Source organism: Lonchura striata, chromosome 25 (assembly GCF_046129695.1).
Source record: "Lonchura striata isolate bLonStr1 chromosome 25, bLonStr1.mat, whole genome shotgun sequence".
In the NCBI taxonomy this organism is placed as follows: Eukaryota; Metazoa; Chordata; class Aves; order Passeriformes; family Estrildidae; genus Lonchura; species Lonchura striata.
This window is the reverse complement of record NC_134627.1, coordinates 8,599,705-8,625,286: the sequence shown is the minus strand read 5'-3', so window position 1 is coordinate 8,625,286 and position 25,582 is coordinate 8,599,705. Positions and strand designations below refer to the sequence as shown.

Sequence of the window (25,582 nt, the reverse complement as noted above, 5' to 3'; positions counted from 1 at the left end):
AGGGGGGCAGGCAGCGACCCCCGCCCGTCCCCGCTGTACCGGGGCTGCAGCCGCGCCCCCCCCGCGGCGGAGCCATCCCGCGACCTTTGGAAAATCTCTGTTTGCCGTCACTGGGAGCAATGGGGCAGAAGCGCCCGGATCCGCCCGGCCTGGCCCGGGGCCGCCGGTGCCAGCGCGGTGCCACCGCCGCCGCCGCGGGGGGGTCCCCGCAGCCCCCCGGTCCCGCCGGCTCCGCACCCCGCGGCCGTGCGGGGCCGCTCGCCGCTCCCGGCGCTGCCCCGAGCCCGGCGCCGCTCGGCCGGGACCCCCCGCCCGCGGCCCCGCGGGTGTCACGGCGCGGCCACGCCACGGGGGACAGCCCCCGCCGCGTCCCCGCCGCCGCTCGCCCGGGTGACAACCGGGGCACGAGTGGCCCGCGGCCCCTCCGGTCGGGACCGGCTCCCTCCCGCGGCCCCTCCGGCCCGACCGCGCCGCCTCCGGCCGCGCTGGCGGCTCCCCACGGTGTCCCCGCGGGCCGTGTCCCCTCCGCGCCGTGGCTGCAGCCGCGTGGGGCCGTCCCGGGGGTTTTGGGGAGCCCCTTCTGCCGCCCAGCGCCCCCGCGGCGGCTTCGGCGGCCGCTGCCCGGTGGCACGTCCCCGCCGCGTCCCTCCGTGCCTCAGTTTCCCCCGGAGCCGGTGATTGCTCCTTAATGGTAAATCCATACGGGATCAATGTCCCCGCGCGGGGGGCTGAAAGGTCACCTCATCCGTCCTGCGGGTGGTGACAGCGCCCGATGGCGGTGCCGGTGACGGGGCTGCGGTGGCGGCTTCGTGCCTGGTCTGGGGAAACTGAGGCAGCCGTGGCTGCGGGTGTGTCTGTCCCCTCCACTGTCGCCCATGGGTGGCTTGTGCCAGGGCTATGGGTCTTGTCCCATGTGCCATGTCTGTGTCCCTGGGGGTGGCTGATGTCCCCGTGTCCCGCTGTCACATCCCGGGGCTGTCTCAGGGCAGGTTTGTGTGCCACGGCTGCGTGTGGCATCCGTGTCACCGTCCTGTGTCCCTGTGCCACGGCTGCGTGTGGCATCCGTGTCACCCATCCTGTGTCCCTGTGCCACGGCTGCATGTCACATCCGTGTCCGTGTCCTGTGTCCTCGTGCCACGGCTGTGTGTCACATCCATGTCACCGTGCCCTGGCTGCCTGTCTCACCTGTCCGTGTGGCGCGGTGACATGTCACACCTGTGCCCATGTCCCGTGCCCGCCTGGCATTGCCGTGCCCGTGTCCTGTGGCCCCACGCGTGTCCCCGTGTGTCCCGCCCGTGCCCCCCACGCTCCGTCCCAGCCGTGCCCCAGGCTGGGGGGGGCAGTGACAGCTGCTGGCACGTGTCGCCGCAGGGTCCTGCGTGCCCGTGGGTCTGTCACGCGTGAGGGAGGAGCCAGCAGCCCCCCTCGGGCTATAAAACGCGCGCGGGTGCAGGAGCCGCCGTGTCCCCGGCGCTGTCACCCCACTGCCAGGCCCTGCCTGTCACCTCTGCCGCCGCCGCCGTGAGTGCCGGGCCGGGCGGGGGTCCCGCGGTCCCTGGGGGGGGACAGTCACCTCGGGGGCCTGTGGGGACCCTGAGGGGAGGCGTCCCTTGGGTGCACGCGGGTCTCTGGGGTGTCCTTCGGGGTGGGACAGTCCCTTGGGGACACTGAGGGGGGTCTCTGGGAGGGAGATGTCCCCGCGGGATACGTGGGGACGCTGGGGGTGTCCCTTGAGTGGGCTGGGGTCCCGGGTGGGGGATGAAAGCCTTGGGGAGCCGGGGGTGCTCTGAGGCTCTGACAGTCCCGCAGGGAACGGGCTCCTGGGGTTTGCTGGTGGGGCAGAGCCGGGCCGGGGGGTCCCGAGGGTGTTGGGGTGCCCCCCCGGCCGCCCCCCAGCGCCGTGGCCCGCAGATGGTGCCGTGCCCGCGGCCGTGGGCCGCGCTGGCGGCCGTGGCCCTCTGCGCGCTGCTGTGCCTGGCGGCCGCGTACCCGCCCCGGCCCGAGAGCCCCGGCGAGGACGCGTCCCCCGAGGAGATGGCCCGCTACTTCTCGGCCCTTCGCCACTACATCAACCTGGTCACGCGGCAGAGGTGAGGCCACGGCGGGGACACGCGTGGCTGGCCCCGCGGGGTCCCCCCCGCGCGCCCCCGCGGGGTCCCCGTCGCTCAGGCGCGCGCCCGCGTCCCGCAGGTACGGGAGACGCGCCGGCCCCGGCGCCGCGGCGGCGGAGCTGCTCCCGGGCACCGGCGGCGCCGGCTCACGGTGAGTGTCCGTGTGCCCGTGTCCCTGTGCCCCTGTCCCCCTCCCTGTGGGCTGCGCACCCCGGGGTGGGGGTCCCGGGCCGGTTTGGGGTCCCGCGGGGGGAGTCGGGGGTCTCGTTTCCCCTGCTCTCACCCCAGCTCTTCCCGCAGGTTCGATGACGACTCCTCGTGGTGACCGCCCCGCCCAGCCCCCCCCGTCCCCCAAATCCTCCCCCCCTGTCCAGGTCCCCCCAGGGGACCCAGCGCCAGCGCAGGACCCCCGCTGGAAGGCCGGGGACCCCCAGAACCCGGCCCGGGGGCGTCCCGCTGCCGGGGGGACCCCGACCCCGTCCCCTCCCCGCCGCTGCCGGGGGGGGTCCCGCGCGGTCCCCGCACGGCCCCGCAGCGACAATAAAGACACGATCGTGGGCACGGCCGGCTCTGCGTGGGGCGCGGGGGGCGCGGGGGGCGCGGGGCCGGGCAGGGGGTGCAGAGGGGACGGGGAAGGGCAGCGGTGGGGGGAGATGGAGGGAGGATTGAGGGGGATGGAGAGGGGATGGAGGGGGGATTGAGGGGGGATTGAGGGGGGATGGAGGGGTGCAGGGGGCTGGGAGGGGGCTCAGGGGGATGGGGAGGGATTGGGGGGTGAAAGGAGGGGAGTAGAGCGGAAAGGGGTGTGGGGTGGGAATTTTGGAGGAGGGGGTGTGTAGGGAAGGGTGGGAGTGGGGCTGGGGCGCGCTGGGGTTGGACACTGGGGTGCACGGGGCAATGGGGGGCACCGGTGGGGGGATCGGCACTGATGAATGTCGGGATGCAGGGGGACACGGGGGGGGGCATTGGTGCAGGTGCCGCTCCTCCACCGTCCCCCTGTCCCGCTCCCCCCCTCTGTCCTCTCCCGCCACCCCCCCGCCCCCCCTGCCGTGTCCCTCTGTCCCTGTGTCCCTCCGTGGGGCCGGACACGCGTGTCCACGGCCCGTCCCCTGCCGGAGCCGCCGCGCGGGGTCAAACATTAACCGGAGCCGTGCGGGGCCAGCTGTCCCCGTCACCCCAGCTCGGCCCTGCGCCCCCTCCCCGCCCGAGCGGGCACCTGGCCACAGGTGCGGCGTGGCAGGTGACATCAGCGGGGACGCGGCCATTTAAGGGCCAGCCCGGCGCCGGCACCGAGCACCGCCGCTGGCACCGAGCACCGCCGCTGGCACCGAGCACCGCCGCTGGCACCGAGCACCGGCGCGTCCGGCAGCGTCCCGGTCCCGCCCGAGAGAGGAGGTGAGTGCGGAGCTCGGGGGTGCGGGGACAGGTGTGACAGGACAGGTGTGAGGGGACAGCTGCACTCAGCTGTGTCCAGCTGTGCTCAGCTGTGTCCAGCTGCGCTCAGCTGTGTGTGTGCAGGTGTGTCCAGGTGCACTCAGCTGTGTTCAGCTGTGCTCAGCTGTGTCCAGCTGCACTCATGTGTGTGTATAGATGCGCACAGCTGTGTGCAGGTGTTTCAGGTGTGGTCAGGTGTGTGCGCTCAGGTGTGCCCAGGTGTGTTCAGCTGTGTCCATCCGCACTCAGCTGTGTCTGGCTGCGCTCAGGTGTGCCCAGGTGTGTTCAGCTGTGTCCATCCGCACTCAGCTGTGTCCAGCTGCGCTCAGGTGTGTGTGTGCAGGTGTGTCCAGCTGCGCCCAGGTGTGCCCAGCTGTGTTCAGCTGTGTCCATCAGCACTCAGGTGCGTCCGGCTGCGCCCAGGTGCGCACTCCGCTCGCCGGAGCGCCGCTGTCGCCGTCCCGCTCCGGTGTCGCCGGTGTGGCCGCGGCCATGGCCCCGCCGCTGCCGCTGCTGCTGCTGCTGTGCGCCGCGGCGCTGCTGCCGCTGCGGCCCCGCGCGGCCCCGGCGCAGCCCGCGTTCCCCGGCCCCGAGGCGCCGGCCGAGGAGCTGCTGCGCTTCTACAACGACCTGCAGCAGTACCTGAACGTGGTCACCCGCCCGCGGTGAGCGGCGCCCGCTGGCGCGACACAGCCCCCGCTATCGCGACATGCCCCGCGGCACGGCGCCGTCCCCACCGCCGTGGGGTGGCTGCCAGCGCGGCGGGCTTCCCTTCGTGACACGCTCCCGGGCGTGACACGCTCCCGGGCGTGACACACTCCCTGGCGTGACACGCTCCCGGGCGTGACACGCTCCTGTCGTGACATGCTCCCGGGCGTGACACACTCCCTGTCGTGACACTCTCCCGGTCGTGACACACTCCCTGGCGTGACACGCTCCCGGGCGTGACACGCTCCTGTCGTGACATGCTCCCGGGCGTGACACGCTCCCTGTCGTGACACGCTCTTTGGCGTGACACGCTCCCTGGCGTGACACGCTCCCCATCTCAATGCGCTCCCCATGGCTACACCCTCCCTATCACGCCCCTCTCCCTGTCGCGCCCCTCTCCCTGTCACGACTCTCTCCCTGTCACAACTCTCTCCCTATCGTGTCCCTCTCCCTGTCGTGCCCCTGTCCCTATCGTGCCCCTGTCCCTGTCGCGCCCCTCTCCCTGTCGCGACCCTCTCCCTGTCACGACTCTCTCCCTATCGTGCCCCTCTCCCTGTCGCGCCCCTCTCCCTATCGTGTCCCTCTCCCTGTCGGGCCCCTCTCCCTGTCGCGCCCCTCTCCCTGTCGCACCCCGCTCCCTGTCGCGCCCCGCTCCCTGTCACGACCCTCTCCCTATCACGCCCCTCTCCCTGTCGTGCCCTGCTCCCTATCACGCCCCTCTCCCTGTCGTGCACCTCTCCCTGTCGTGCCCCTGTCCCTGTCGCGCCCCGCTCCCCGCGGGTTGCCGCTGTCCCCGTAACGCGTCCCCGTTGCAGGTACGGGAAGCGGGCAGGGGGGCGAGCGCTGGGCGAGGAGCCCCTGGGCGCCCCGGGGTGCTGAGCCCCAGGTGAGGGCTGGGGGGCGGGAGGAGCCCCCCGGCCCCCCCCGGCTGCCCCCGGCCTCAGTTTCCCCAGCGGGGACAGCCCGGGAGGAAGGGGGGCTCTGGGTGGTGTTGGGGACGTGGGGCTGGGAGGGTCCCTGGGGTGTCAGTGTGGGGGACGTGGTGCTGGGGGGTCTCGGGGGGTCCCTGGGGTGTCAGTGTGGGGGACGTGGTGCTGGGGGGTCTCGGGGGGTCCCTGGGGTGTCAGTGTGGGGGACGTGGTGCTGGGGGGTCTCGGGGGGTCCCTGGGGTGTCAGTGTGGGGGACGTGGTGCTGGGGGGTCTCGGGGGGTCCCTGGGGTGTCAGTGTGGGGGACGTGGTGCTGGGGGGTCTCAGGGGGTCCTTGGGGTGTCAGGGTGGGGGATACGGGACCGGGAGGATCGGGGGGCTCTGTGGGGAGGGGGACACGAGGCTGGGGAGCCCTGCGTGACCCCCCCCCCCCCCCATTTTGTTTCAGGGACACCGCCGGGGCCGAGTGAGAAGCAGCCCAGGAGGGGCAGCGCCCCCGCCCCCACTGCACCCCCGGCCCCCCCCAGAGCCGGGACGGACCCCCGGGAATAAAAATAAACCAATAAACCCCCGCAGCCACCGGCTGTCCTGCCCCTGCCTGCTGGGGACACGGGGACACTGGGGACAGGGGGATACTGGGAGTACTGGGACACTGGGGACACGGAGTGGCTGTGCTGGGGATACTGGGGACACGGGGGGAGCTGTGACTGGGGACACTGGGGACACGGGGGACACTGGGAGTACTGGGGACACTGGGACAGTGGAAGTACTCGGAGTACTGGGGACACTGAGAGTACTGGGGACACTGGGACAGTGGGGACACTAGTGATACGGGGACACTGGGGACACTGGGAGTTCTGGGGACACTGGGGACACGGAGTGGCTGTGTTGGGGACACGGGGGGAGCTGTGACTGGGGACTCTGGGGACACGGGGGGCGCTGGCGTTGTGGACACGCCCACGCGGCCGCCCTGTCCCCGTCCCCGTCGCTGTCGCCGCCCGGCCGGTGCCAGTCGCGCGTGTCCCGCGATGCCGGCGGCCGCCCCCGCCTCGGTCACGGGTGAGCGCGCACGGGGGGGTGCAAACACCCCCCCCACCGTGCACGCGTGGGTGGGGGGGCAGGGTCGGGGTCGTGTTCGGGGGCTCCGGGTGCGCGCGTGGGGCACGCGCGTGTGCAAGGCGCGCGTGTTTGTGCGGGAGGGGGGGGGGCGCTCCCGCGCGGGCGCGGCCCCTTTAAATCCGCGCTCCCGCCCCCCCCCCCCCCCCCTCCCACCGCCCCCTTAAAGGGGCCGAGCCCCCGCCGGCCCCCTCCCCACGCCGCGGGGCGCTGCGGGGGGGTCGCGCCCGCCAGCGGGGTGGGCGTGCAAGGACGGGCGTGCAAGGCCGGGCGTGCAAGGACGGGTGAGCGGGGAGGGCACGGGCGGGGCGGGGGCCGCGGGGGAGCGCGCCCGTGGGCGTGCAGGCGGAGCGGGAGCGCGCGTGGGGAGGCGCGCGCGCGGGGGTGGCTCGCGTGAGCGTGCCCACGCGGGAGAGGCGCGTGCCCGAGCCGTGCCCGAGCCGTGCCCGAGCCGTGCCGCCCCCTCCCCACCGCCGGGCGTGCAAAGCGGCCGGAGCGCGCCCGGCGCACACGCGTGTGCGCGGCGCGGGGGGCGCGCGGGGGGGGCTCCACGCGGGGCCGGGGGTTGCGGGGGGGCGGCGGTACCCGGATCTGCGGGGGGAGCCCGGCCCCGCAGCCATGAGCCGCCCCGGGCCCGGGTCCCCGCCGCCCGGGCCGGGCCCCGCCCGCGCCCCCCCGGCTCCCCCAGGTACGGGGGCGCTGCCCGGGGGGCGCGGGATGGGACGGGCGGAGGGAGATGGGGCTGGGGGTCCGGGGGGTGCTGTGACCCCCCGTCCGTGGGGGCGGGGGGCTGATGGGTGTCCCCCCCGCCCCCCCGGCTGCATCGCCATCGTCCCCCGCCATTGCAGCGCAGCCGCGCAGCCGCTCCCGCCCCCGCGGCCCCGGATGCGGCCCCCCCTCAATTGCATCGCCCCCCCCCATCTCACCGCTGCCCGCATCGCCCCCCCAATGCACCCCCCCTTGTCTGTGCCCCGGGGGCTTTGGCCTGCACGGTGACAATTTGGGGGGGGGTCCATCGGCTCGTCCCTCCCCCTGAAAGAGGAGGGGGCATTTCCGCGCTGCCAGCGGACCCCGACACTTGTCTCCGTAACGGGCGGGGGGCGCAGGGGTGCCTGTGACAGAACGGGGGGACAGGGGCACCCCCGGCTGCCCCTGCACCCACGCTGCTGCTCCTGCCCCCGCCCCGTGTCCCCCCCGTGTCCCGTTTGTCCCCCCCCGGTTCCTGTGTGTCCCCCCCGTGTCCCTGTGTCCCCCCCAGCCATGCAGCAGGTGCTGGACAACCTGATGGGGCTCCCGGGGACCCCGGGGGTGGCCGACCTCGACCTCATCTTCCTCCGCGGCATCATGGAGAGCCCCATCGTCCGCTCCCTGGCCAAGGTGCGGGGCCGCGGGGGGCGCGGGACCACCCTCGGCACCCCCGGGACGTGCGGGGAGTGCCCCCCGCGTGTGTGTGCGCGTGCACGAGTCCTGTGCACACGCGTGTGTCCCTGTTCCCCACACCCGCGGGTCCCTAATACCCCCAGCACCCCCAGACCCCAATTCCTCCTGTCCCTGGGTGTCCCTAATCCCCCCCAGCACCCCCAGACCCCAATTCCCCCTGTCCCTGGGGGTCCCTAATCACCCCCAGACCCCAATTCCCCCTGTCCCTGGGGGTCCCTAATCCCCCCCAGCACCCCCAGACCCCAATTCCCCCTGTCCCTGGGTGTCCCTAATCCCCCCCAGCACCCCCAGACCCCAATTCCCCCTGTCCCTGGGGGTCCCTAATCCCCCCCAGCACCCCCAGACCCCAATTCCCCCTGTCCCTGGGGGTCCCTAACAACTCTGCTGTCCCCAACCCCTGAGCCCCTCGGCCCCTAATCCCCCCTTCCCCCCAAGGTCCTCCCCGCATTCGGGGGTCCCTAATCCGCCCCAGGGGTCCCTGGGGACAGCCTGTCCCACCGGAGGGTCCCCGATCCCCTCAGCCGCTGGAGATGCCGGGTCCCCCCGGGGCTCCCGCAGACCCCCGGCCCTCGGGGGTCTCCGCCCTTACCCGCCCGTGCCCGGGGCTGTCCCCGCGGTCCCCAGGCCCACGAGCGGCTGGAGGAGCGGAAGCTGGAGGCGGTGCGCGGGGACAACCTGGCGCTGGTGCAGGAGATCCTGCGGGACATCGGGCGCCTGGCGCGGGCCGACGCGCAGGGAGCGGCGGCGGAGCTGGCGCGGATCCTGCGGGAGCCGCACTTCCAGGTGCGTGGGGGGCGAGCGGGACCCTCCGTCCCGTGCCACGAGGCGTGACACGCGTGTGCCAGCCGCGTGCGTGGCACACACAGCGGTGACCCCCGGCCCGCCCCGCGTGTCCCAGTCGCTGCTGGAGACCCACGACTCGGTGGCTGCCAAGAGCTTCGAGCCTCCCCCGAGCAGCCCCGGCCCGGAGCCCGCGCTGGGGTCGCAGCCCGTGCCCCCCGACGCCGTGCGCATGGTGGGCATCCGCAAGGCAGCCGGGGAGAACCTGGTGAGCCCGGCCGGGGTGCCCCGGGGGACATTTTGGGGTGCTGGGAGGTTTTGGGGTGCTGGAGAGCGTTGGGGCGTTGTAAGGGGATGGGGACGCTGGCAGCGTTAGGGGGTGCTGGCGGCGTTGTGGGGTGCCGCGGGCATTGCGGGATTTTTATGGTGTCTGGGAGCATTTTGGGGTGCCGGGGCCACAGCGGGGCGAGGGGCGGGTGTCCCGCGTGTGTCCCCGGCGGGGGCTGAGCGGGGCTGTCCCCTCAGGGGGTGACGTTCCGCGTGGAGCGGGGGGAGCTGGTGATCGCCCGCATCCTGCACGGGGGGATGGTGGCGCAGCAGGGGCTGCTGCACGTGGGGGACGTGATCCGCGAGGTGAACGGCCGCGAGGTGGGCAGCGACCCGCGGGCGCTGCAGGACAGCCTGCGCCACGCCAGCGGCAGCGTCGTGCTCAAGATCCTGCCCAGCTACCAGGAGCCGCACCCGCCCCGCCAGGTACTGCCCGCATGCGCCCCGCATCCCGCCCCGCATCCCGCATCCCCACCCTGCCCACAGCCCCCCTGCCCTGTGCTCCATCCCCATGCTGTCCCCCTGTCCGTGCCGTGTGCCCCTGTCTGGTGGGACCCCCGTGTCCCCCCGTGCCCTCTCTGCGGGCACCGGTCCCTGCCCTGTCCCCGTCCCCGCACAGGGGGGGCATCGCTGCCTGGGAGGGGGCGACAGGGACACAAGGGACAGCGAGGGACCCCCACCCTGCTAAGGGGAGAAGGGGGTCCTCGAGGCCTGGGGGACAGGGCGGGGACCCCCCCAAACCCCACACAGGAGCCGGGTGCCGGCTGGCACAGGGTGCCCTGTGCTGCTGCTCCCCGCCCCGTGCCAGCCACCCCCGTCTCCGAGGGGACAAAGCAGCGCTGTCCCCGCGCGGGCTGTCCCCGCGTGGGCTGTCCCCACGCTGTCCCGCTGCCCTGCGTGCCACCCGGCTGTGTGTCCCTTTGTGCCACCCGGCTGTGTCCCTTTGTGCCACCCGGGCGCGCGTCCCCGCACGTCCCCATGTGCGCCATCGCGGGCGCGGCGCTGGCGGCGCTGGGCACCCTCGCGTGCCTCTCGGTGGCCGTGGGGCTGTGCGTGGGGGTGGCCGTGGTGCTGGCGTGGGGCGCGGCGGCGGCGGCCGGGGCTCTCTGCGTGTGCGCGGGGGTCGTGCGGGCCTGGCTGCGCCGGGCGCGGGGGGCACCCGCCGGCGCGGGGGGCTCCTAGCGGGGACACGCGTGGGGCTGCCGCGGGCGCCGCCGAGGCGCCGGGCGGTGAGGAGGGGGCGTCCCGCCCGACCCCGCTGACCCCCCCCGGTCCCCAGGTGTTCGTCAAGTGTCACTTCGACTACGACCCGGCCACCGACAGCCTCATCCCCTGCAAGGAGGCCGGGCTCAAGTTCATGGCCGGGGACCTGCTGCAGATCGTCAACCAGGATGACCCCAACTGGTGGCAGGTCAGGGGGCCCTGGGCGGTGGGTGGGGGGTGGTGGCACTTGGGCTCCATCCCGGGCCGTGGAGGGCGAGGGGGAGATCGAGGGGTCTCTGTGGGCCTGGGGGGTCCCCGGAGCTCTGGGGGTGTCCTTGGAGCTGGGGGGGCTACTTGGGAACTGGGGGAATCCCTGGAGCAGGGGAGAGCTCCTGTGTGGGCTGGGAGGTCCCCGGAAATTCGGGAATTTCCTGGAGCTCGGGATTTGTGTTCATGTCGGGATTTGGGGGGGTCCCTGAAGCTGGGGAGGTTCCTTGTGGAACTTGGGGGGTTCCCCCGGAGCTGGGGGTGTTTCCTGAGGTCGGAGGGGTCTCTGGAGCACAGGGGGGTCCCCGCGGGGTCCCCACGCGTGGCTCTGTGTCCCAGGCGTGCCACGTGGAGGGCGGCAGCGCGGGGCTGGTGCCCAGCCAGCTGCTGGAGGAGAAGCGCAAGGCTTTCGTCAAGCGGGACGGGGAGGTGGCCCCCGCCTCGGGTATGGGGACACCGGCCCGGCCGCGGGGGACACGGGGGACGGGGGGGAAAGGGGCGCCTCCGTCCCGAGGGGAGCACGGCGGGTCCCCTGTCCCCTTGGCGCTGTCCCCGATCCTGGGGGTGATGTCCACACGGCGCTGCCCCTGAGGAAGATGCCAGCTCCCGTGCCCCTTGTCCCCGTGCCGGGGTGCTGCCCTGTCCCTGTCCCTGTCCCCCTGTCCCTGTCCCCCTGTCCCTGTCCCCCTGTCCCTGTCCCCTTTCCCCTGCCCTGTCCCCGTCCCTGTCCCCGTCCCTGTCCCTGTCCCTGTCCCTGTCCCTGTCCCTGTCCCTGTCCCTGTTCTGTCCCTGTCCCTGTCCCCCTGTCCCCGTCCCCATCCCTGTCCCTGTCCCCCTGTCCCTGTCCCCCTGTCCCTGTCCCCCTGTCCCTGTCCTGTCCCTGTGTCCCTGTCCTGTCCCTGTGTCCCTGTCCCCGTCCTGTCCCTGTCCCCAGCTCAGCCAGCCCTCGCCCTGCCAGGGGCCCTGTGCGGCAGCCTCAGCGGGAAGAGGAAGAAGAGGATGATGTACCTGACGACGAAGAACGCCGGTGGGTGCCGCAGGGGGGGCGGTGGTGGCACCCGCCGGGTCGGGGTGCCCCGGGGTCCCCGGGGACGGGTGCCAGCCCTGTCCCCCGCGCAGAGTTCGACCGGCACGAGCTGCTGATCTACGAGGAGGTGGCGCGGATGCCGCCGTTCCGCCGGAAAACGCTGGTGCTGATCGGGGCTCAGGGCGTGGGGCGCCGCAGCCTCAAGAACAAGCTGATCATGTCCGACCAGGCGCGCTACGGCACCACCATCCCCTGTGAGCGTCCCTGCCCCCTGCCACCAGCCTGTCCCCGGAGCGGCGCTGTCCCCTGCACCGCCATCGTCCCTGTCCCCTGTGCCCATCCCTATCCCCTGTGCTCATTCCTGTCCCTGCCATCGTCCCTGTCCCCGTGCCCATCCCTGTCCCTGTGCTCACCCCTGTCCCCTGCACCGCCATCGTCCCTGTCCCCGTGCCCATCCCTGTCCCTGTGCTCACCCCTGTCCCCTGCACCGCCATCGTCCCTGTCCCCTGTGCCCACCCCTATCCCCTGTGCTCATCCCTGTCCCTGCCAGCGTTCCTGTCCCTGTGCCCATCCCTGTCCACTGTGCCCATCCCCGTCCTCTGCAGCCATCTCTGTCCCCTATGCCCGTGCCCATCCCTGTCTCCCGTGCCCATCCCTGTCCCCGGTGCCCGTGCCCGTCCCTGTCCCTGTCCCCCGTGCCCGTCCCTGTCCCCGTGCCCGTCCCTGTCCCCCATCCCTGTCCCTGTCCCCCGTGCCCATCCCTGTACCCCGTCCCTGTCCCCGGTGCCCGTGCCCGTCCCTGTCCCCGTGCCCATCCCTGTCCCCCGTCCCTGTCCCTGTCCCCATCCCCTGTCCCTGTCCCCGGTGCCCGTGCCGTCCCCGCGCCGCTTCCCGCTCGGGCCCCGGCCCGGGCTGTGTCGCTGATGCCGCCGCCGGCAGACACGTCCCGGAAGCCGAAGGAGAGCGAGCGGGACGGGCAGGGCTACCGCTTCGTGCCGCGGGCCGAGATGGAGGCGGACATCAAGGCGGGCCGGTACCTGGAGCACGGCGAGTACGAGGGGAACCTCTACGGCACCCGCATCGACTCCATCCGCGCCGTGCTGGCCGCGGGCAAGATGTGCATCCTGGACGTGAACCCGCAGGTGCGGGGGCCGCGGCGAGCGGCGGCCGGGCCCGGGGCTCCCCGGCCCGGGGGCTGAGCGCTGTCCCCCCGCCAGGCCGTGAAGGTGCTGCGGACGGCGGAGTTCGTGCCCTTCGTGGTGTTCATCGAGGCGCCCGCGCCCGACAGGCTGCGGGCCATGAACCGGGCGGCCCTGGAGAGCGGCGTGGCCACCAAGCAGCTCACGGTGGGGCTCCGGGGAAACTGAGGCAGCTTTTGGGGAGGGGCAGGGGGAGGACGCACAGGTCGCAGTGGGATTTCCTCAGCGTCCCTGGGGGTGATGGGGAAACCGAGGCAGGTTTTGGTGGGGCAGGGGGAGGATGCACAGGTCGCAGTGGGTGTTTCACACCATCCCTGGCGCTGATGGGGAAACTGAGGCAGGTTTTGGTGGGGCAGGGGGAGGATGCACAGGTCGCAGTGGGTGTTTCACACCATCCCCGGGGGTGATGGGGAAACTGAGGCAGGTTTTGGTGGGGCAGGGGGAGGATGCACAGGTCGCAGTGGGTGTTTCACACCATCCCCGGAGCTGATGGGGAAACTGAGGCAGGTTTTGGTGGGGCAGGAGGAGGGCACACAGCCCACGATGGGATTTCCCCACGGTCCCCGGGGGTGATGGGGAAACTGAGGCAGGTTTTGGGGCGCAGGAGGAGGGCACACAGCCCACGATGGGATTTCCCCACGGTTCCCGGGGGTGATGGGGAAACTGAGGCAGGTTTTGGGGCGCAGGAGGCGGACGCCCAGCGCACGGTGGAGGAGAGCAGCCGCATCCAGCGCGGCTACGGGCACTACTTCGACCTGAGCCTGACCAACGACGACCTGGAGCGCACCTTCGGGCGGCTGCGGGAGGCCATGGAGCACCTCCGGGTGCAGCCCCAGTGGGTGCCGGTCACCTGGGTCTACTAGGGACCCCCGAGCCCCACCCCGGCCCACCCAGGGGGGCTGCAGAAGGGCGAGGGGGGCGGTCTCGCCCAGCGGGGGCTCCCTGCAGAGCCCCCCAGGACAAACCCGACCCCTCTGTGCCCCCCCCCCCGCCCCAAATCTGGGGAGGGGTCCCGTGGGGGGCACGGCCCCCCCAGAGCTGAGTCACTGCCAGAGCCTGGGGAAGCCCCCCCGGATTGGGGATGGGGGGTTGGGGTTTGGGGGCCCCCTCGCTGTCCCCCAGGCCACACCCCCCCCTCGGGGACCCCCTCCTCCCCTTAGCGGGGTGGGGGTCCCTCGCTGTCCCTCGTGTCCCTGTCGCCCCTTCCCAGGTAGCAATAACCCCTCCCCGCGCCCTGTAATTAACCCTAATTAACCCTTAACCGCCCTTGTAATTAACCCTGTCATTAACCCACGGCGGGCTGTGCCTGGGGGGGGGGCTGGGGTGGTGACACGGCTGTCCCCAAGGGACGGGGACACGGGGGGCGTGGGGTGCGCCCCCCCCCCCCGCCGCCCCTCGCCCCTTTTTGGTACTTTGCTGTCGATTTTATTAAAGGAGAGAAAAACACGTTTGTCCCGCGTGTGAGCGTGGGGGGGCTGGTGTCACCTGTGTCACTTGTGTCACCTGTGCCACCTATGTCATACTTGTCATACCTGTGTCACTTGTGCCACCCATGTCCCCTGTGCCACACGTCCGCCTCCCCAGCCCTGCCCTGCCGGTGTTTTTTTCTCTGCAAATCGCCATTTCCCGCTAGTCTGGGGCTGGGGGTGGGAGCGCGGGTGGGTGTGTCTCACGCGTGTCACACGCGTGTCACCTTGCACACGCGTGGGGCCCTTCCTCGGTGCTGCCGGGAGGGGTCAGCAGAGCCGCAGGCACCGGGGGGGGGCGGGGGGCGTGCAAGGGGTGTGCAAGGGGTGTGCAAGGGGGTGTGTGGGTGTGCGAGGGTTTTTTGGCTCCCTTTGCACAAGCATGGGTGTGCCCGTGTCTGTGTGTGCAGCGCCCCGGGGTGACACGCGCGTCCCCACGTTGTGCACGTGCGTGGGCACCTCCCACGGGCTGCCATGGCCATGGGGGGTCACAGGATGTCACAGGGGGCCAGGGGGTGGGTGCCCCGTCCGTGGGTGCCCCATCCGTGTCCGTGGGTCCGTGTCCGTGGGTACCCCATCCATGGGTCCGTGTCCGTGGGTGCCCCCTCCATGGGTGCCCTTTCCGTGGGTCCGTGTCTGTGGGTGCCCTGTCCGTGGGTGCCCCGTCCATGGGTCCGTGTCTGTGGGTGCTCTGTCCATGTAGTGCTGTGTTCGTGGGTGCCCTGTCCGTGGGTCCGTGTCCGTGGGCCCGTGTCCATGCCTGCAGTGTCCGTGTCCGTGTGTCCATGTCCGTGTTTCTGTGTCCGTGTGTCTGTGTCCGTGTCCGTGTGTCTGTGTCCACGTCCGTGTGTCCGTGTCTGTGTCCACGTCCGTGTGTCTGTGTCCGTGTCCGTGTGTCCGTGTCCGTGTGTCTGCCGTGCCTGGCGCTCTGTGGCTTTAAGCGGCGCCGCCTCTGAAGCCGCTGCCGTGCCCGTGCAGAGTCCACAGTCCGTGCCCTCCGTGGCCCCCGTGCCCTCCGTGCCCCCCGTGCCCCAGACTGCCGCGGCTATAAGGGCTGGGGCCGCCCGCGCCGGCTCCGAGGCTGCGTGCCCGTGGGTGTCCGTGTGTCCGTCTGTGTGTCCGTGTGTCCGTCTGTATCCCTGCAGTGTCTATGTGTGTCTTTGTGTGTCTGTGTGTGTCCCTGCCATGTCCGTGTGTGTCCCTGCCGTGTCCTTGCCGTGTCCCTGCCATGTCCGTGTGTGTCCCTGCCGTGTCCCTGCCGTGTCCCTGCCGTGTCCCTGCCATGTCCGTGTGTGTCCCTGCCGTGTCCCTGCAGTGTCCCTGCCGTGTCCCTGCCGTGTCCCTGCCGTGTCCCTGCCGTGTCCCTGACGTGTCCCTGCCGTGTCCCTGCAGTGCCCGTGCCCTGTCCGTGCCGTGTCCCCGCGTGTCCCTGACGTGTCCCTGACGTGTCCCTGCCGTGTCCGTGTGTGTCCCTGCCGAGTCCCTGCCATGTCCGTGTGTGTCCCTGCCGTGTCCCTGCCGTGTCCCTGACGTGTCCCCGCGTGTCCCTGCCGTGTCTCTGCCGTGTCCCTGCCGTGTCCCTGACGTGTCCCTGCCGTGTCCCTGCCGTGTCCCTGCCGTGTCTCTGCCGTGTCCCTGACGTGTCCCTGCCGTGTCCCTGCAGTGCCCGTGCCCTGTCCGTGCCGTGTCCCCGCGTGTCCGCCCGGAGCCAGCCCACGCGGGGCAGCCATGTGGGCCGTGCTGCTGCTGCTGCCGCTGGCCGTGGCCGCGCTGGCCGTGGCGCGGGTGGCGAACCGGCTGCTGGGCCCGGCCGGGAACCCCTTCCGCACCCCCCTGGAGCCGCCGCGGCCGCTGGTGACGGACCAGCGTGCGCGGGACAGGGTCCTGAAGCAGGGTGAGTGTGTCCGTGTGTCCGTGTGTCCGTGTGTCCGTGTGTCTGTGAGTCTGTGAGTCTGTGTGTCTGTGTCCGTGCGTCCGTGTGTCTGTGTGTCTGTGTCCGTGTGTCTGTGTGTCTGTGTGTCTGTGTGTCTGTGTGTCCGTGTGTCCGTGTGTCTGTGTGTTCGTGTGTCCGTGTGTCCGTGCGTCCGTGTGTCTGTGTGTCTGTGAGTCTGTGAGTCTGTGTATCCGTGTGTCTGTATCTGTGTCCGTGTGTCCGTGTGTCCGTGTGTCTGTGTATCCGTGTGTCTGTGTGTCCGTGTGTCTGTGTGTCCGTGTGTATGTGTCTGTGTGTCTGTGTGTGTGTGTCTGTGTGTCTGTGTGTCCGTGTGTCCGTGTATGTGTATGTGTCTGTGTGTCCGTGTGTCTGTGTGTCCGTGTGTCCGTGTGTCCGTGTGTCTGTGTGTCCGTGTGTCCGTGTATGTGTATGTATCTGTGTGTCTGTGTGTCCGTGTGTGTGTGTGTGTGTCTGTGTGTCCGTGTGTCCATGTGTCTGTGTCCGTGTGTCTGTGTGTCTGTGTGTCCGTGTGTCCGTGTGTCTGTGTGTCTGTGAGTCTGTGTATCCGTGTGTCTGTGTGTCTGTGAGTCTGTGTATCCGTGTGTCTGTGTGTCTGTGTGTCTGTGAGTCTGTGTGTCCGTGTGTCTGTGTGTCTGTGAGTCTGTGTATCCGTGTGTCTGTGTGTCTGTGTGTCTGTGTGTCTGTGAGTCTGTGTGTCCGTGTGTCTGTGTGTCTGTGAGTCTGTGTATCCGTGTGTTCATGTGTCCGTGTGTCTGTGTGTCCGTGTGTTCATGTGTCCGTGTGTCTGTGTGTCCGTGTGTCCATGTGCCCGTGTGTCTGTGTGTCCCCGTGTCCCTGTGTCAGTGCCTCTGGGACGCGGTCCCGGGGCTCTCACGGTCCCGGGGCTCACAGTCCCGGGGCTCTCACGGTCCCGGGGCTCTCACAGTCCCGGGGCGCTCATGGTCCCGGGGCTATCACGGTCCCGGGGCTCCCGGTCCCGGGGCGCTCACGGTCCCGGGGCTCCCGGTCCCGGGGCTCTCACGGTCCCGGGGCTCTCACAGTCCCGGGGCTCTCACGGTCCCGGGGCTCTCACAGTCCCGGGGCTCCCGGTCCCGGGGCTCTCCCGGTCCCTCGCCGCTCACGGTCCCGGGGCTCACGCAGGGTTCAGCGCCCGGCGCGTGCCCGCCCGGCTGGACGCCGTGGTCGTGGGCAGCGGCATCGGGGGCCTGGCGGCGGCCGCCACCCTGGCCAAGGCGGGCCGGCGGGTGCTGGTGCTGGAGCAGCACGACCAGGCCGGGGGCTGCTGCCACACCTTCCAGCAGCACGGCTTCGAGTTCGACGTGGGTGAGGAGCCCGGCAGCCCCGGCTGCCACCCCAGGCTGTCACCCCTGCCACCCCCTGCCACCCCCTGCCACCCCCTGCCACCCCCGGCTGTCACCCCTGGCTGTCACCCCTGCCACCCCCTGCCACCCCTGTCACCCCTGCCACCCCTGGCTACCACCCCCTGCCACCCCCTGCCACCCCCTGCCACCCCTGTCACCCCTGCCACCCCTGGTTACCACCCCCTGCCACCGCTGCCACCCTCTGCCACCCCTGTCACCCCCGGCTGCCACCCCTGTCACCCCTGCCACCCCCTGCCACTCCTGGCTGCCAACCCCTGGCACCCCTGCCACCCCTGGCTGCCACCCCCTGCCACCCCTGTCATGCCTGGTCACCCCCTGCCACCCCCTGTCCCTGAAGCTCCACTGTGAACCTGCTGCCAGCCCCAGTGTCTGCCCTGTCCCTTCCGTGTCCCTACCATGTCCCTGCCCTGTCCCTGCCCTGTCCCTGCCCTGTCCCTGCCCTGTCCCACCCTCACCCCTCAGTGCCACACCAGCCAAAGCCAAGCCCTGCCCTCCCCGGCTGCTCCCACGCCACCGTGTCCTCCCCGCTGGCGTCCCCGCTGTCCCCCAGCGTGTCCCCTGTCCCCCAGCGTGTCCCCTGTCCCCACAGGCATCCACTACGTGGGGCAGCTGCACGAGGGGAGCCTCCTGCGGGTGGCCCTGGACCAGGTGACGGACGGGCAGCTCTGCTGGCAGCGCCTGCCCGACCCCTACGACGAGGTGACCCTGGGGTCCCGGCGCTACCTGATGCGCTCGGGCAAGGTGGCCTTTGTCACCGCGCTGGAGGAGCAGTTCCCCGAGGAGAAGGAGGCCATCAGGGAGTTCATGAAGATCTCCAAGGTGTGGCCCCGGGCTCACCTCCCCACGGGGGTGGCGTGTCCCCAGGGAGGGGTCAGCTCGGCACGGCGGCACCGGGGGGAGACGTGGGGGTGCTCGTGCTGGGGAAGGGACTGCGGGACAGAGGGGACACGAGTGACAGCGTGGTGGGGACATGCCTGATGTGTGGTGGGCATGGTGGGGACGGAGGGGACACAGAGGGGACACGGAGGGGACATAGAGAGGACACGGAGGGGACACAGAGGGGGCACCAAGAGGACACAGAGGGGACACAGAGGGGACACAGAGAGGACACGGAGGGGACACAGAGGGGACACCAAGAGGGCACAGAGGGGACACAGAGGGGACACAGAGAGGACACAGAGGGGACACGGAGGGGACACAGAGAGGACACGGAGGGGACACAGAGAGGACACAGAGAGGACACAGAGGGGACACGGAGGGGACACAGAGGGGACACAGAGAGGACACAGAGGGGACACGGAGGGGACACAGAGGGGACACGGAGAGGACACAGAGGGGACACGGAGGGGACACAGAGGGGACACGGAGGGGACACAGAGGGGACACAGAGATGACACAGAGGGGACACAGAGGGGACACAGAGGGGGCACCAAGAGGGCACAGAGGGGACACAGAGAACATGGGTGCTGTGCCGCGGGTGGCCCCGGGGTCGCAGCAGCGGCAGCCCTGCGGGCGGTGGCACGGTGCCGGTGGCCCGGTGACAGTGGCACGGTGCCGGTGGCCCGGTGACGGTGTCCCGGCCGTGTCCCGCAGGTGGCCGCGCGGCACGTGGCGCTGCTGGCCATGCTGAAGCTGGTCCCCAGGTGGCTCGTCACCGTCCTGCTGCGCACGGGCCTCCTGCACCTCCTGTCCCCCGTGTTCCGCATGGCCACCACCAGCCACAGCCGCGCCGTGGCGCGCCTCACCTCCAACGCCGACCTGCGCGCCGTCTTCACCTACCTCTTCTACGGTCAGGGGCCGTCGCGATAGCGAGGGGCTGTCGCGACAGGGAGGGCGCCAGGCGGAGGAGGAGGGCGGTGCTGTAGCGGCGGAGGCTGTGTGGCGACACGCGGCGACACGCGGCGACACGCGGCGACACGCGGCGACACGGGCAGTGCCGCGTTGGGATGGGGAGGCTGTGTCGCGGGGGGAAGGCCCTGTCGCGATAGCAGAAGGGTGCGTCGCGGTAGGGGAGGGCTCCGTGGGGACAGCGGGGGGGCCGCGTCGCGATAAGGGAGGGCGACATCGCGGTGAGAGGGAGGCCAGCCACGCCCGTGTCCCCCCGCGCTGTCGCGACAGGCTCGGCGCCGCAGGACTCGAGCTTGCTGGTGAACACGCTGATGGTTCACCACTACCAGCGCGGGGCCTGGTACCCGCGTGGGGGGGGCAGCGAGATCGCCTTCCACGCCGTGCCCATCATCGAGCGCGCGGGGGGCGCCGTGCTCGTGCGCGCCCCCGTCACGCGCGTGCTCGTCGGCGACGACGGCTCCGCCCGGGGTGAGCGCCGGGACCCCCCAAACCCCGCCCGGGCCTCCCCGAGGGGTGGGGACACGGCGACAGCGCCCCGCGTGTCCCCTGACCCCCACCGGGTGTCCCCTGCTCCACCCCGCGTGTTCCCTGCTCCACCCCGCGTGTTCCCTGCTCCACCCCGCGTGTCCCCTGACCCCACACGTGTCCCCTGACCCCACGCGTGTCCCCTGCCCCCCGCCTGTCCCCTGACCCCGCGTGTCCCCTGACCCCCCGCGTGTCCCCTGACCCCCCGCGTGTCCCCTGCCCCCCGCGTGTCCCCTGACCCCACACGTGTCGCCTGACCCCACGCGTGTCCCCTGCCCCCGCGTGTCCCAGGGGTGGCGGTGCGCACGGGTGAGGGAGAGCTGGAGATCCGCGCCCCCCTGGTCATCTCCGACGCGGGGGTCTTCAACACCTTCGGGAAGCTGCTGCCCGCCCACGTCCGCAGCCAGCCCGGTAAGGTGCCACTCGTGTCCCCGTGTCCCTCGCGTGTCCCCAGCACCCCTGGCGTCCCCAGCGGCCTCGTCCCTCCTGGCACCTCCGTGTCCCAGCAGGGCCAGGTGCCACCCCCGTGTCCTTGTCCCAGCAGGGTCATATTCCACGTCTGTGTCCCCTGCCCTGGCAGGACAAGGTTCACCCCCGTGTCCTCTGCCCGGGCAGGGCCAAGTGCCAGCCCCATGTCCTTGTCCCGGGAGGGCCAGGTGCCACCCCCGTGTCCTCGTTTGGGCAGGGTCATATTCCACATCTGTGTCCCCTGCCTGGGCAAGACAAGGTGCCACCCCCATGTCCCCTGCACAAGCAGGGCCAGGTGCCACCCCGCTGTCCCCTGCCCGGGCCAGGTGCCACCCCGCTGTCCCCTGCGCTGCCCGGGCCAGGTGCCACCCCTCTGTCCCCTGCCCGGGCCAGGTGCCACCCCGCTGTCCCCGCAGGTGTCCGCTCCATCCTGGACATGGTGCAGCCGGCCATGAGCTCCTTCCTGGTGTTCGTGGGGCTGCGCGGCACCGCGGCCGAGCTGGACCTGCCCACCACCAACTTCTGGATCTACCCCCACAACGACCTGGATGCCATGTGAGGGCTCCGGCAGCCCTGGGGGGGGGGGCACGGCGGGTGGGTGGGGGGCACGGGGGGCATCACAGCCCTGCGTCCCCGCAGGATGGCCGAGTACAGCGCCCTGAGCCCCGAGGACGTTCCCGAGAACCTGGCCATGGTATTCATCACCTTCCCCTCCGCCAAGGACCCCACGTACGAGCAGCGGCACCCAGGTACCCTCGGGGGGACCCCCGCGGCCCCCCAGCTCCCTCCGCGGGCTCGGGGCCCGGGGTGGGCGCTGCCGCCGCAGCCCGCGGGCCGCGTCACCGGCCGTCCCCACCCAGGTAAGTCCTGCATGACCATCCTGACCCTGGCGCGCTACGAGTGGTTCGAGGAGTGGTCCGGGAGCCGCCCGCGGCACCGCGGCCACGACTACCAGAGCTACAAGATGGACATCGCCCGGCGGCTGCTGGACAAGGCGCTGCTCCGCTTCCCGCACCTGCGGGACAAGGTGCCCGCGGGACGGGCCGGGGCGGCCCGCGGGCCGGGACGGGCCGGGGTGTCCCGCGTGGGCTCCAGCCGCGCCCCCGGCACGCCGGCAGCCCCCGCTGTGTCTCGCAGGTGGAGTACATGGAGGCGGCGTCCCCGCTCAGCAACCAGCACTACCTGGCGGCCTCGCGGGGCGAGCTGGGCGGCGGCGACCACGACCTGCGCCGCTTCAGCTGCGACGTGGCGGCGGCCCTGAGACCCGAGACCCCCGTGAAGAACCTCTACCTGACAGGTGAGGGGCAGTGTCCCCGTGTCCCCGTGTCCGCATGTCCCCATGTGTCTGTGTCCCTGTGTCCCCGTGTCCCCATGTCCCCGCCAGCTCCAGCCTCTGCACGGGTGTCCCCACACCGGGTGGTGGCCACATCCCCTCCCGGGTGTCCCTGTCCCCCCGGTGTCCCTGTCCCCCTGGGGTGTCCCTGTCCCCTCGGGGTGTCCCTGTCCCCCCCAGTGTCCCTGTCCCCCCGGTGTCCCTGTCCCCCTCGGGGTGTCCCTGTCCCCCCGGTGTCCCTGTCCCCCTCGGGGTGTCCCTGTCCCCCCCAGTGTCCCTGTCCCCCCGGTGTCCCTGTCCCCCCCGGTGTCCCTGTCCCCCCGGTGTCCCTGTCCCCCAGTGTCCCTGTGGCACGGTGGCTGTCCCCAGGGCAGGACGTGTTCTGCTGCGGGCTGGCGGGGGCTCTGCACGGGGGGCTGCTCTGCGCCTCGGCCGTGCTGGGCCGGCTGCTCTACCGGGACCTGCAGCTCCTCAAGACGGAGATCAAGCGGCGCCGGGGCCAGCACGGGACATGAGGGGACAGCGGGCCCGGGGACAGCGGGCCCGGGGACAGGGACGCCTCTCCTCGGGGACAGCTGCGCTCGGGGGTGGCTCCGGGCTCAATAAACGCCGATGTCCCAGCGGCCAGCAGCTGTTTTGGGGAGGGGATGGAGGTGGGAGAGGGATGGGACAGGGGCAGGGACTGGGGTAGGGATGGGGACAGGGACAAGGACAGGGGTGAGACCGGAACGGAGAGAGGTCTGGGATGGGGATGGGGATGGGCACGGGGAGCACACACAGCTGCGGGTAAATGCGGGGTGCAGAACCCCCTTAAACTTTCCCCCCTCCTCCCTTTATACTCGCCGAGGTTCTCCAGCCCCACCCTCCCCCAAGGAAAGTCCAGAATGCTTCACACTTTTAAATATAATAAATAAATAGGGGGATTCTCAGTGGGGCAGCCTGGGGAAACGGGGTGCCATGAGGCCAGGCCATCCAGGTGGTCCTGAGGGGTCCGTGTCCCCCCGAGTGAAGGCGAGAGTTGTCACCAGCTGTCCTTGGAGGGGGTCACCTCTAGGGCCGGGTGCTGAAGGGGGGCTGAGCTGCGGGGTTGTGGCCACATTTGGGGCACGGCCCCCCGGGCAGGGGGTACAGGAAGGGCTTGGCTGTCACCTGAGGGCGAGGGGGGACATGTGGCACCCTCAGGGGACATGCGGCACCCTCAGGGGACATGCGGCACACCCAGGGGGTTCCCCAGGAAAAGAGGGTATCCCTCTCCGTGGACAAGGGAGCCCAGCACCCCACAGCCCACAGCAAACACCCCCAACCCCACACCCCCCACACCCCACCCCCCATCCCACCCCCCACACCCCCCACACCACACACCCCACGCCCCCAGCCCCCCCGGGCTCAGCCCAGCTCCCAGCGGGACCCACCTCGCTGTAGGGCGGCGGCTCCGGCCCCACGGGACCGGCGGCGCGGGGCACCGGGGACACCGGGGTGAGCGCGGGGGGCGCGGAGCCACGGGGGTCTCCGTGGGGCGGGGCGGGCGCGGGGCCCTGCGGGCTCCGGTAGGCGGGGGGCGGCGCGGGGCCCTGGCAGAGCTTGCGGATGATGTGGAAGATGAGGAGGAGGACGGTGACGGCTACGAAGGTGATGATGGTGATGGAGAACATGGCCCTGGGGACACCAAGAGATGCGTGCTGGGGGCTGGCATGTCCCCCCCAGCCCTGTCCCCACACCCGCGGAGCTCCCAGGGTGTCTCCATCCCCAGGGACCCCTCCCGGGCACTGCCCCCGACCCCCGCCCCCGGAGCCGGTGTGCCCCGGCGCCGCCGCCTCACCTCCGTGCCGCAGCCGCTCTCTGCCCCGGGGCACCCCACGGCCCGCGCCCAGCACCCCACGCCCGCCGCCCTTTGCACCCTCCCTGCCCCACGGCGCACCTTGCCCTGGGTGGGGGGCCCGCCGTGGGGCACTTTGGGGTGATTCGGGCCGCTCTGGGAGCTCTGTAAAGGGTGGCACCTTGCTGGGGGGCTGCGGGGGGATGGAGGGGTGGCCTGGGTGGCGCAGGGCGCGCTCAGGGTGACACAAAGGGTGCTCGGGTGGCACAGGGACCCCCGGCCCTGCCGGGAGTCACGCCCGGGCAGAGGGGAGGGCGAGGAGCCGGCGGCGAGGCCGAAGGAGCGGGGGTGAAGAGCTCCCAGATCCCATCGGCGGCTGAGCCCCGCGCCGGGGCGACCCGGGGCGACCCGGGGCGATCCGGGGGTGAACCGGGGGTGATCCGGGGGCGATCCGGGGGTGAACCGGGGGCGATCTGGGGGTGATCCGGGGGTGAACCAGGGGTGCCCCACGCTGCGCCCCGGCCCCGTGGCCCCAGAGCACAGGCGGAGGCGGTGGCAGAGGGGACAGGGCTGGTGCGGGTTCAAGGGCACGGTGGGGAGGGGGAGCTGGAGCCGCGGAGGGGTGGGGGTCCCCTCGTGTCCCCCAGGGCATGAGAGGCTGCCCGGGCTCCCTTCGGGCTCCTAAATCCACTCCAGCCGCGGGGAGTGAAATCCCGGCTGGAGGCAGAAACATCCGTGACCCCAGGTGGGTGCTGGGGGCCGAACCGGGAACGGGAACGGGAACGGGAACGGGAGCGGGAACGGGAACGGGAACGGGAACGGGAACGGGAACGGGAACGGGAGCGGGAACGGGAACGGGAATGGGAACGGGAACGGGAGCGGGAACGGGAACGGGAATGGGAACGGGAACGGGAGGCTGAATGGGAATGGGAACGGAAGATGCACACAGCTGGACACACCTGGCGACACACGGACACAGATGGACACACCTGGACACACCTGGACACACACACAGAGACGCACACGGACACGCAGACGGACACACAGAGGCGCACACGGACACGCAGACGGACACACACACGGGCACGCAGACGGACACACACGCCCATCATCCCTGGCACACGGCCCCTGTGCCTGCAGGGACGGCTGTGCCAAGCCCGCGCCCGGCTGCCAAGGCTGCCACGGTGCCACCAGCCCCGGCGCAGGGACAGGCGCCATCCCCGGCCGTGTCCCCGGGTGACCCCGTCCCGCCGCTCTCCCGTTTCCAGGGCGGCGTCCCGGGAGGGGACCGCGGGGCACCGGTGCCGCCCGGGCACAGCCACACCGGGGTGGGACTCGCCGCTGTCGCCGCGGTCTCCTCGCCGTGGTACGAGGCGGGGAGAGCCCCGGGCAGCCCCCGTGCCCCCCGCCCGCTCCGGGCTGCCCCGGCCGCGCTCGCAGACGCGCGGTTGCGTCACCCGCGGTGACGAGGCCCCCCAAAAAACGTGAGAACCGGCGGAGGCTGCGGCCCCACGGCGGGGCGGGGCCCCGCAGGCGCTGCCGGTGTGCCTCGGTTTCCCGGGGAGCGCGGGGCCGGGATGCCCCGTGCGGAGGGAGGTCCCCGGCCGAGCGTCCCCGTCCCCTCCCCGGGGCCGCTCGGGCCGCGGGGTGCGCGCACACGCTGTGCTCGCTGCGCTGTGCGCACACGCGTGTGCAAGCGGGTCCGCGTGTGCACGGGCCGCGATCCCCGCACGGACCCCGCCGCCGCTCCCGACAGAATCCCGCGTGTCCCCCTGTCCCCATCCCCATGCAGGCCGCCGTCCCCCAGCCCCCTCCCCGCCCCCGCCTGGCCCCGTGCCCCCCTTCCCCACCGCGGCCCCTCTCCCCTCCCTCGGCCCGGCCTTTTCCCTTCCAGCTCCCTGTTTGAAGCTATTTTTTCCACAGCTCCTGCCAAGAGCCGCTAATGAGAAACAAACGGGCTGCTCGGCCGCGCTGCTCCCGGCCCACACACCTCCGGCCGCGGGGCCGGCCGTGCGCCTCCCGGTGCCCTCCTGGCAGCGGCCCCGGGCACCTGCATCCTCCCCACCAGGCACCGGCACCGGGCATCTGCATCCTGCCCAGCTGGCACCGCCGTCCTCGCCACCAGCACCGTCCCCGGGCAGCTCCGTCCTCCCTGCCCGGCGCCATCCCCGGGCACCTCCATCCTCCCGGGCATCTCTGTCCTGCACACGTCACCATCCCTGAGCATCTCCATCGTGCCCACCCACCATG

At 71.8% G+C, this 25,582-nt stretch overlaps 3 protein-coding genes across 3 annotated transcripts; all 3 read left to right on the top strand.

Moving 5' to 3' along the window:
* Positions 1 to 1,467: 1,467 nt before the first annotated feature.
* LOC110474803 (peptide YY) lies at positions 1,468 to 2,455 on the top strand. The gene is made up of 4 exons (XM_021538492.3): positions 1,468 to 1,521; positions 1,912 to 2,090; positions 2,191 to 2,262; positions 2,412 to 2,455. The coding sequence occupies exons 2-4, from the start codon at positions 1,912 to 1,914 to the stop codon at positions 2,434 to 2,436; spliced, it is 276 nt and encodes a 91-aa protein (XP_021394167.1). The 5' UTR covers positions 1,468 to 1,521; the 3' UTR covers positions 2,437 to 2,455.
* Positions 2,456 to 6,483: 4,028 nt separating this feature from the next.
* MPP2 (MAGUK p55 scaffold protein 2) lies at positions 6,484 to 13,429 on the top strand. The gene is made up of 12 exons (XM_077788359.1): positions 6,484 to 6,581; positions 7,556 to 7,674; positions 8,362 to 8,520; positions 8,636 to 8,785; positions 9,043 to 9,270; positions 10,124 to 10,255; positions 10,654 to 10,759; positions 11,273 to 11,341; positions 11,434 to 11,595; positions 12,281 to 12,483; positions 12,559 to 12,687; positions 13,227 to 13,429. The coding sequence occupies exons 2-12, from the start codon at positions 7,558 to 7,560 to the stop codon at positions 13,401 to 13,403; spliced, it is 1,632 nt and encodes a 543-aa protein (XP_077644485.1). The 5' UTR covers positions 6,484 to 6,581; positions 7,556 to 7,557; the 3' UTR covers positions 13,404 to 13,429.
* A 2,240-nt stretch (positions 13,430 to 15,669) lies between these two features.
* LOC144247480 (all-trans-retinol 13,14-reductase-like) lies at positions 15,670 to 22,136 on the top strand. The gene is made up of 11 exons (XM_077788358.1): positions 15,670 to 15,900; positions 17,101 to 17,283; positions 17,932 to 18,161; positions 18,936 to 19,131; positions 19,461 to 19,658; positions 20,007 to 20,126; positions 20,600 to 20,738; positions 20,823 to 20,932; positions 21,044 to 21,210; positions 21,321 to 21,480; positions 21,886 to 22,136. The coding sequence occupies exons 1-11, from the start codon at positions 15,735 to 15,737 to the stop codon at positions 22,029 to 22,031; spliced, it is 1,815 nt and encodes a 604-aa protein (XP_077644484.1). The 5' UTR covers positions 15,670 to 15,734; the 3' UTR covers positions 22,032 to 22,136.
* Positions 22,137 to 25,582: the final 3,446 nt, after the last annotated feature.